This window comes from Solanum stenotomum, unplaced genomic scaffold, assembly GCF_019186545.1.
Source record: "Solanum stenotomum isolate F172 unplaced genomic scaffold, ASM1918654v1 scaffold18272, whole genome shotgun sequence".
NCBI classification, from domain to species: domain Eukaryota; kingdom Viridiplantae; phylum Streptophyta; class Magnoliopsida; order Solanales; family Solanaceae; genus Solanum; species Solanum stenotomum.
The window spans coordinates 56513-66993 of NW_026024957.1; the positions used below are offsets into that span (position 1 = coordinate 56513).

At 36.7% G+C, this 10481-nt stretch overlaps 1 protein-coding gene and 2 pseudogenes across 1 annotated transcript; 1 reads left to right on the top strand and 2 right to left on the bottom strand.

Moving 5' to 3' along the window:
* The first annotated feature begins 1624 nt into the window (after nt 1-1624).
* LOC125850640 (G-type lectin S-receptor-like serine/threonine-protein kinase SD2-5) lies at nt 1625-4844 on the top strand (annotated as a pseudogene).
* Nucleotides 4845-5301: 457 nt separating this feature from the next.
* On the bottom strand, nt 5302-7041 carry LOC125850649 (G-type lectin S-receptor-like serine/threonine-protein kinase SD2-5; annotated as a pseudogene).
* Nucleotides 7042-7061: 20 nt separating this feature from the next.
* LOC125850651 (EP1-like glycoprotein 2) lies at nt 7062-7754 on the bottom strand. Its single transcript, XM_049530508.1, has one exon. It carries the CDS (start codon nt 7752-7754, stop codon nt 7062-7064), a length of 693 nt encoding a protein of 230 aa, XP_049386465.1.
* Between the last annotated feature and the right edge of the window lie 2727 nt (nt 7755-10481).

Below are 10481 nucleotides of genomic sequence, written 5' to 3' on the forward strand. Positions count from 1 at the left end.
GAACGTGCATATGTTGCCACATATGACACTTCAAGGATGGCTTAATTGATAAATTGAGCGATTTAGCAATGGAAAAATGTCAAAAAAATTTAGATTAAACATTTTATAAAGAACAAATTTAGAAATCAGTACAAAACACAAAAAGGTCACCTTTTCCGCCATGAGTTTGCAAGAAATGTATATATGTTGCCACACATGAAAATTTAATTAATACAAAAATTTAACTACTTCATCTATTCCTAAATCACAACTGCATAATTCACAACGAAAGTGATATAATTGATGAACAGTGCAACAAATTGGTCTTTCTCCCAACAAATGAGGTTCTGACACCCTTCCAAATAAAATATATTGCAACTTCTGTCGACATCTTCTGAGTTTTAGTGATTTTGTTTTTCTCATTTTGGCAATGAACATTAAGCCTTTTAATATACAGAAGGTTCATTAGCGACTTGATTGAGGACCCTGGAACTGAGAAATCAAATCAAATGGTTTGGAAATCAAATTAAAGAGCGAAAATTGATTAATACTTACATACCTTAATTTAACACTCATTAAATCTTTGAAGGAGTAGGAAGCAATCCTTTCAACGATTTCAATTAGTTGTTCCCTCGGAAGGGATTCAATGTAGTTTTTCTTACTTCATTTTTGAAGATTTATTCTTCTTCCTTCCCATTTTGGAGAAAATTAAATAAAAGGACCTAAGTTCTGTTCTTCTTATATAATCCCAATGTAATGAATGTGAAAAGTTGCAACTTCTGAAGACGAAGAGGCACTTTTGACTTTTCAAATGCAAATACTTAAATTCAACAGTTTATCCAATAGAACGTGAATATGTTGCCACATATGACATTTCAACGATGGTCAAAATGAGAACACTATGAAAAAAAAAACAAATATTTTTAGATTAAACATTTTATAAAAAACAAATTCAAAAATCAGTACAAAACGCAAGATGACAACCTTTTTCACCATGAATTTGCAAGTTGTGTACATATGTTGCCACAGATAACAATTTAATTAATACCACACAGTGGTATAAAGCAGAAATTTAACTATATAATCTAGTTCTAAATCAGAACTACATAATTCACAATGAATATCATCTTCATTGTCGCTTCCCATGGGCCAACCATTCTTGCGACCGATTTGCTCAAATTGATGAACAATGCAATAAATGGGTCTTCCTCCCAACAAATGAGGTTCTAGAACCCACATTCCACCTAAAATATTTCACTAATGATATCGATATCTTCTGACTTTTAGTGGCTCCATTTTTTTCATGTTGACAATGAACATTAAACCTTCTCTCATGGATTCACCGCCATTGAAGATTGAAATTATGGCAAGCACATAGGATGCACTAATATGGCCACCGTCTACTGCTTGATTAATCATTCCCAATGCAGTTGGATCGTTACGGTTGAAAAAATCAAACTACAGAAGAAATAACACATTTAAAAGGCAAAATACATTGATAAAAATGCAAATACATACGAAAAACATTAAAAATTACCACACCTTTTTCTGTATAAGGCTTCTAAATTCCCCGATGTTCTGCACATTTCCAGGAAAGAAATGGCTTCTTGAACTATCGACCATCTACGATAATGTAAGTTGACCAATGTTACCTTTTGATATACAGAAGGTTCATTAGCAACTTGATTAAGGACCCTAGAACTGAGAAATCAAATCAAATGGTTAGGAAATCAAATTAAAGAGCGAAAATTGATTAATACATATATACCTTAATTTAACACTCATTAAATCTTTGAGGGAGTAGGAAGCAATCCTTTCAACGATATCAATTAGTAGTTCCCTCAGAAGGGATTCAATGTAGTTTTTTTTACTCCTAGTCATTTTCTTCTTCCTTTTCATCTTGGAGAAAATTAAATGAAAGGACCTTCTTATATAATGCCAGGAATGTGAGGAATGTGTGAAAAATTGCAACTTCTGAAGAAGAAGAGAAGAGACACAACTTTTGACTTTTCAAATGAAAGTAATTATTTTTTTGAAAAAAGGGTAAAATATGAAGAGTTGTAATTAATTTTTTTCTTGAAAGTTGTTCCAATGACAATAAGTTGACAAACAGTTAGTTTGGTCTGCTAATCGAGACCATCCAGTGAAAGCCAATGCAACCTTGCAACTAAGCCGAGATGGAAACTTGGTCTTGGAAAACTCTGATGGTACTCTTGTTTGGTCCACTAATACTGCTGGCAAATCTGTTTCTGGATTAAACATGACATAAATGGGGAATCTCGTGCTCTTTGATAAGACCAACCACACAATGTGGCAATCCTTTGATCATCCTACAGATTCTTTGCTCCCGGGGCAGAGTTTGGTTTCCGGGCAGAAGCTCATAGCAAGCATTTCAGAAACCAATCAGACTCAAGGTTTGCTTGGTTTAACTATTCTCAATGGAAGTTGGGCCACTTACATCTTACATCGATTCCGATCCACCTCATATTTACTACGCTTCAAGTAATGATGATATTTGGCCAAACACTTACTGCTCTGCAAGATTCTCCTACTTCACCACCTCAATTCATGAAGCTTGGGCATGATGGACATTTACGAGTATACCAAGGGGATGAGAACGTATTTAATTGGAAAGATACATCTAATTTTTTGAGTAATTCAACTGTGGGTACCCAATGGTGTGCGGAAGATACAGCATTTGTTCAAATGATGGACAATGTAGTTGTCCAGTTGAAGGTAACTTCTTCAGACCATTTAATGATAGGAAACCAAATCTCGGATGTACAGAGCTGACACCAATGTCTTGTAACTCTTCGCAGTATGATAGTCTCGTAAAGATCAAGAATACAACATATTTTGAATTGATCTCCAATCAGGTACTAAGTCCGAGAATATTTTGGGTTGAGGGGAAAACGTTGGAAGATTGCAAAAGGGCATGTCTGAATAACTGTTCCTGCAAAGCTGCTGTTTTTTGATATGATCAGGATGGCTCTTGGAGAGGAAGCTGTTTGTTGCTGAATGAAGTTTTCTCCCTTATAAACAACGACAACGAAGTAGACACAGCCGTATTTCTTAAGGTGCAGAATTCCTCAAATTCACCAGTCATTTCCCCTAGACAGAAAACAAAGTCTTTCAAAGCGATAATAGGATCTACTTTTGCTGCTTTGTTGGGGTTAATTTTGGTTCTCTCAGCTTGCTCTCTTCTTTATGGAAGGAGGATAGGGTCCATCAACGATGTGGATTTTCTGGATCTAGCACCAATCTTACCGGGAATCCTAACTCGATTCTCTTACAATGAGTTGAAAATAACTACACAAGATTTCTGCAGAAAGCTCGGGGAAGGAGGATTTGGATCTGTTTACGAAGGAACTCTGAGTAATGGCACCAAAATAGCCGTGAAGCATCTGGATGGTGTAGATCAAGTAAAGGATTCATTCTTAACAGAAGTAAAGATAGTTGGTAGTATTCACCATGTCAATTTGGTAAAACTCATAGGATTTTAATAGAGACCATCCAGTGAAAGCCAATGCAACCTTGCAACTAGGCCTAGATGGAAACTTGGTCTTGGCAGACTCTGATGGCACTTTTGTTTGGTCCACTTATACTACTGGCAAATCTGTTTCTGGCTTAAGCAGGACAGAAACGGGGAATCTCGTGCTCTTTGACAAAGCCAACCACACAATATGGCAGTCTTTCGATCATCCTACCGATTGTTTGCTCCCCGGCCAGAGTTTGGTTTCTGGGAGGAAGCTCATAGCAAGCATTTCAGAAACCAATCAGAGTCAAGGTTTGTTTTCTCTTGCTATTATCAATGGGAGTTGGGCAATTACATTGAATCCGATCCACCTTAAGCTTACTATGCTTCAACTTATCCGAATAGCATGTATTTCAGTTTTGATGGTCAAACACTTACTACTCTGCAAGACCCGGGAATCCTAACTCGATTCTCTTACAATGAGTTGAAAATAACTACAGAAGATTTCAGCAGAATGCTCAGGGAAGGAGGATTTGGCTCAGTATATGAAGGAACACTGACTAATGGCACCAAAATAGCTGTGAAACGTCTGGATGGTCTAGGTCATGTGATGGAGTCATTCTTAACAGAAGTAAAGATAGTCGACGGCATTCACCAAGTCAATCTGGTAAAGCTCATTGGATTTTGTGCCGAAAAGAGCCAAAGACTTCTGATCTATGAACACATGGTAAATGGATCACTAGATAGGTTGATTTATCATAAAAATCAAGAAAATGGGCTTACATGGCATACAAGGCAAAGGATTATAACAGGTATTGCCAAAGGATTAGCTTATCTTCATGACGAATGCAACCAGAAGATAATTCATATGGACATCAAACCACAAAACATCCTTCTTGATCAAAATTTCAATGCTAAGATATCTGATTTTGGGCTATCGAAGCTAATTGAGAAAGACAAAAGCAAAATTGTAACTAGAATGAGAGGAACGCCAGGGTATTTAGCCCCTGAATGGTTGAGGTCGGAAATCACTGAGAAAGTTGATGTGTATACCTTCGGAATTGTGCTCTTGGAGATTTTGTGTGGGAGAAAGAATTTGGATAGGTCCCAAGCTGATGAGGATGTCCATTTGCTAAGTGTTTTCGAAATAAAAGCGGAGCAACAGTAGCTTATGGATATTGTTGACAAAAACAATGAGGATATGCAGATCCACAAAGAAGCAGTGACAGAAATGATGAGCATTGTTGCGTGGTGTCTACAGGGCGATTTCACCAAGAGGCCTTCCATGTCATTGGTGGTTAAGGCATTGGAAGGTTTGGTGTCTGCTGAAACAAACTTGGATTACGATTTCACAAGCCTACCCGAGGTTGAGAGTAAGGGGTCTACTTGATCTCTGTTAACAAGAGCAAAAACTGCAATAAACATCTTAGTTTTCAACTATATCTTTACATGTGGTCGGAACACACTGAGATAATCAGACAACGATAAGAAAAATGAAAAATCCTAAACTGACTGAAAGATAGATGAATGAGAGCTAGGAAAAAGAAAATGGCTCATGATACTCAATAATTTAATTAGACTGCGATCAATCTAGCATTTTCTAATAGACAATGGGTTGCACTTTTCTACATTATGTTTCTGAAATAGTTTCGATATAATAAGGAATTATGAAAGACACAAAATGGCTTTTTGCAGCAAATAATAAGTGATAACTCAAAGGTATGGACATATGGTTTTGACTCATTAGCTATTCAATCTTGATGATAAATTATACAATTTATAACAGAATGGAAGCAAGTAATGGAGGAGCAATTATGCAGTCACACTGTTGGAACTTAACCAGCAATTTACCTAGGTCCTGACAACTGTGATGGAAGTGGTAAACTGATACCAACCACAGCCTCCCTTTCTTGAATAGCTCCGGCAGCTCTTCTCGTCCTTGTTGGAAATGTGTAGCTGTAATCCAAACCGGTTTCAGCAGCGACTAAACCCTGCAACACCTTAACTACCAACGACATGGAAGGCCTCTTAGTATAATCACTTTGTAAACACCATGCTGCAATCTTCATCATTTCCACAGCCTCTTTTCTATGTAGCTGCATGTCTTCACTCTTCTTGTCCACCATTTCCAAGAGTTGTGTCTCCACTGCCTTTCTCATGAACAAACTAAGCAAATGCATATCATCCTCATCTTGATGACGATCCAAATTTTTCCGGCCACAGATGATTTCCAAGATCACAACACCAAAGCTATAAACATCCACTTTCTCAGTAATGACCTCATTTAGCCATTCAGGTGCTAAATAGCCTGGTGTTCCTCTCATTGCTGTAACAATCTTACTTTCATCTTTCCCCACAAGCTTTGATAACCCAAAATCTGATACTTTTGCATTGAGATTATGATCAAGAAGAATGTTCTGAGGTTTAATATCCAAATGAATAATTTTGTTGTTACAATCTTCATGTAGGTAAGCTAGGCCCTTGGTGACGTCTGATATGATTTTTTTCCTGACATCCCATGTGAGAGATTTTTCCCATGTTCCGTGAAAAATCCACCTATCTAAAGAGCCATTGGCCATGTATTCATAAACCAGAAGTCTGTGTGATTTCTCAGCACAAAATCCAACAAGTTTTACCAAATTGACATGGTGAATGCTGCCGATTGCTGCTACCTCAGCTAAGAATGATTTCTTCACGTTACCGAGACCTTGCAGACGCTTCACCGCTATTTTGGTGCCATCACTCATTGTTCCTTCAAATACAGAACCAAATCCCCCTTCCCCAAGTTTCTAACTGAAATTTTCTGTCATCACAGTGAGTTCCTCGTAGGAAAATCTAGTAGGCATTCCTGGTATTTGATCAAGGAACTCCTCCTCGTCTTCATCGAGTCCTTTTCTCCCTCTGAAAATATAGGCAAAGCCAGTTAAAACAATGAAAAGCAAACCAAATGAAGCTCCGATGGTGGATCCTACTATTGTTGGGACACGCTTTGATTTCTTCTCTGTAGAGATATGTGGTGGAGAGGTTTGTAAGTTAGAAGAGTTCTGCACCTTGATGAAAAGAGATATCTTATTGGATGCTCTATCATTGTTCGTAAGCGAAAACACATCATTCAACAATGCGCAGTCACCCATTGTGTTATTAGGACCACTAAATTGAAATTGAGCTGCTTTGCAAGAACAGTTGCTTAAGCAAGACCTTTTGCAATGTTCCAAATCTGTTTTGTTGGTACCATATTGCAAATAGAGGGGAATATAAGCTATGTCCTTGAGCTCTATAAAAATATGATATTGGGAATGTTCACAAGTGATAGGTGTGATAAGGACACACCCCTGGTTTGGCTGCCTATAATTGATTTGCTGGAGAAAGTTAGTCTGATCAATCGCAGTTTGAGGACAACTACACTGCCCATTTGCACAAACAGAGTAATTGCCTCACACAGTTGGATACCCACACTCACCAATGTAGCCTCTCAATAGATCAACCTCCTCTGACCAAGATCCTCTCCAGTGATACACCCTTAAATGCCCATCATCCCCAAACCTCATGAATCTAGCATTTGAAAATTCAAAATTTACGATTAGCATCCAATCGGAAATATTGAAGGTTATTCCAGGAAACTGGAAAGCTCTATCCCCGTCAAAACTTGAGACATAGAGTTGACGTGGATTGACTCAATGTATGCTAAAAAGCCATATCGTTGAACTTCAAGTGTGAACAAACCTTCACTCCGATTTGTTGCTGATACACTGGATCTCAGCTTTTGTCCCCCATTTATCATTTGTCCAGGAACCAAAGTGTCTGTTGGATGATCAAAAGACTGCCAAATGGTGTGGTTACTTTTGTCAAAGAGGACAAGATTTCCCAGTACTGTCAAGTTGAATCCCGCAACAACCTTTCCACTTGTGCTTGTACTCCAAATCATAGTGCCATCTGAGTCTATCAAGAGCAAGCCTCCATCTTGCCTAAGTTGCAAGGTTGCATTAGCTCTAACCGGATTATTCCGATTTGCTGACCATACTAATCTCGGGTAAGATAGATAAGAATAGTAGATATTTGGGGATATAAGGACGCCAAAAACGCAAGCAGTGCCATTGTAATCACATAAGAAACCAAAGACAAACAGAGTCTCGTTCCATTCTCTAGATAGGATGGGTGTCAGTGTGGCTCCATCTGTAGAATCCACTACATAGGAGCGGGCGCGGTTATTGATCCAGGAAATGGAGGAATTGGTGATAAAAGTTTCAGAAAGTTGACTACTAATCAGATGCTGTGAAGAAAGAATGAGGAGACTGAGCATGAAAAGAGTGGCACTATAATTAACAACTATTGGAGTATTTTCAGAAAGAAGGCTCTGCAATCATTACTTTTTTAAACGAATATGTCGAATCTGGAATAGCTTCCTGTTGTTGCAGTTTTTACTTTTCTTTTGGATTTGCACCTTGTTGTTGTGTAAAGTACTTACTTTTAAGCTTGGATCTTTTTTTCAATCTTTGACCAGTTGAAGGGTATATATCACATTAATTTGATGTATTCCATGTGCTATCATTTTCCAAGTTCTAACACAGTAAAGATGTAAATACCAGCTTGCCAAATTCCATATATACAGACCATCGGTTCATTTCCCTGACCAATGTGGTGGGACTCTAACGTCCTGAATGATTCTTAGATATGCACTTTCTTTCGTACGTAGTGCATAGTTAAGGAAGAAAAGTATAACAAAATTCTAGTAATATTTTAAGGAAGAAAAGTACAACAAATTTTGTTGATTTCTTCTCTCTATTCCAGCACCTTATTATTGACTAGCTAGCTAGCTAGGGCCTAAAGTCAAACCCCAATAAATATAACAACTAATGAGAAATTTGAGAATAAAATCTTCAAGTTTTAAAAAATAAGTGCTAAGAATCTTAATTGATCTTTGTTATCAAAATTTAACGGATTAACCTAAAAGTAATTACAATATATACTACTAGAGTCAATTCATGCCAAGAACTTAGATTCAAAAGAATCTAGACCTTTATTTACCGGAGAAACAAGTATATCATAATTTGGAGTTAATTGTAACTTTGAGATACAAGATACGTTAATATACAGCTGGGTGAATCATTAAGAGTCTAAATTCAAGACATTAAACAACAACATACTCAATGTAATCCTACAAGTGCAGTCTAAATAATTAAGACGTTAAGTCAAAAAGAAATGTTTTTTTCTCAATAAGTGGATGAAAGATCCCAGAAATTGCATCACTAAGGAAGATGCAAAGATGTAAGTGAAAGTAATCGTATATTAATTAGCCGGTCCCATTTAGAAAAAGACTTGAACCTGATTGAGGAGGAAAGTGCCATGAATTGCTATTCAATTGTTAGTAACAATATGTAATATTGCTGTTAAAATAATAAAATGAAAGCCATTGACATGTAAACGTTACATGATTATCTGTTTACGGATTGTTGCACCTGCGAACATTTGAGTGAATGAAATGAGTGTTACAGGAATAGACGTTAGGAAAGTAATAACACTTGGAAACAATCGAATTCTGTATTTTTAACACGAAAAATAGATATGTATGTAAAACAAATTGGTAACCTTAGAAAAAATAGTACGTACATTTTGAACCTGTAATTTCTAAAATATAATGATCATTAAGTGGTAAAAACTTAATAGCTGAACCAGTCAAATTAAAATGTGGATCCAGCTTACACAGTTGCTGGAAAGGGTGTTACAAGTCAACAAAAGTTTGCTTTATTTACTTATAACATAATACTCCCTCTGTCCCTAATTACTTGTCCATTTTTCTTTTTATAGTTGTCCCTAATTACTTATTCATTTTGACAAATCAAGAAAGGACAAATTCTTTTTATCTATTATACCCTCAATTAAATGACTAGTTATTTTGAAAAATGTAGAACTTTTCATCCACGTAATAATTAATAGGGATAAAATGGTAAACTCACCGTGTCATTAATTATTTTCTTAATAGTTGTGTCAATTCAAAAGTGGACAAGTAATTAGGGACGGAGGGAGTACATAAATATGACTCTTAACTTGGCTTCAATGGACAACTATGCCTTCCAACTTTGAGTGTGCACAAGTAAACACTTAAACTTGTATAAAATTGAGCAAGTAGACAGTACACGTGTCCTACATGACATAGTACACGTAGGATGCTAGGACACAAAATTGCCATGTAGGACGAATATGTCTATAATTAACAACCATTGGACAGTTTGTATTTGAAGACAATACAAACAAAACCAAATTCCAAAGTGTTAGTTGTTATTGTAATTTTTCTCCAAAAATTACTTGCTTTTTAGCTTCTTTTTTTTTTTCCAACTAAATTCATACCATCAGTTCATTTTTAGTATTGCGCAAGTCCATATAATTAAATCACCAGTTCATCTCCCAGTCCATGTGAGACTTTATGTAATGACCCTAAAGGTCATTTTTGTAAATTTTCATAAAATGACCGTTTTACTCCTCCCGATAATTGCCCCGAGTCCTAATTGTTGTATTTTCGAAGTTGGTTTGAAGGAAAATTGATGAAAAATTGAGTTTTTGGAAAGTTGAGTTTTTAAGAGTTAAAGTTTGGTTAAAAGTGCTATTTCGAGTCATTTGGAGTTTCGAGACTCGAATCGGATTTTTGTCGATTCCAGCAGTTTTAGAATGTCAAAACAGGTCTATGAAAATTTACGGAGTCGAATTTGGAGTTAAAACGAAGATTTGAGGTCCTAAGTTGCTAAAATTGTGAAATTTTGATCAAGAGTTGACTTTGGTCAACAAACGAGGTTCCGGTGCTCGAAATGGAATTCCGAGGGCACCGTTGGATTCAAGGGTGATTCTAAGTCTAGAATGAGTCTTGGTTGAATTTTTAGAGGCCCCGAGTGCGTTTCGAGTTTTTGAGCCTAAAGTTAGTTTCTTGACGCCTTATCGGATACCGGGTCAAGGAGACCTCAAATTCAAATTCCGACGATTTCATTGAGTCCGAAATGTCATTTTCAAGCTAGTTGCATATTTGGTTTGTGTTCGG

Coding starts and splice junctions, on each gene's coding strand:
- LOC125850651 (XM_049530508.1), bottom strand. CDS start 7,754: ATGCTCAGTCTCCTCATTCTTTCTTCACAGCATCTGATTAGTAGTCAA.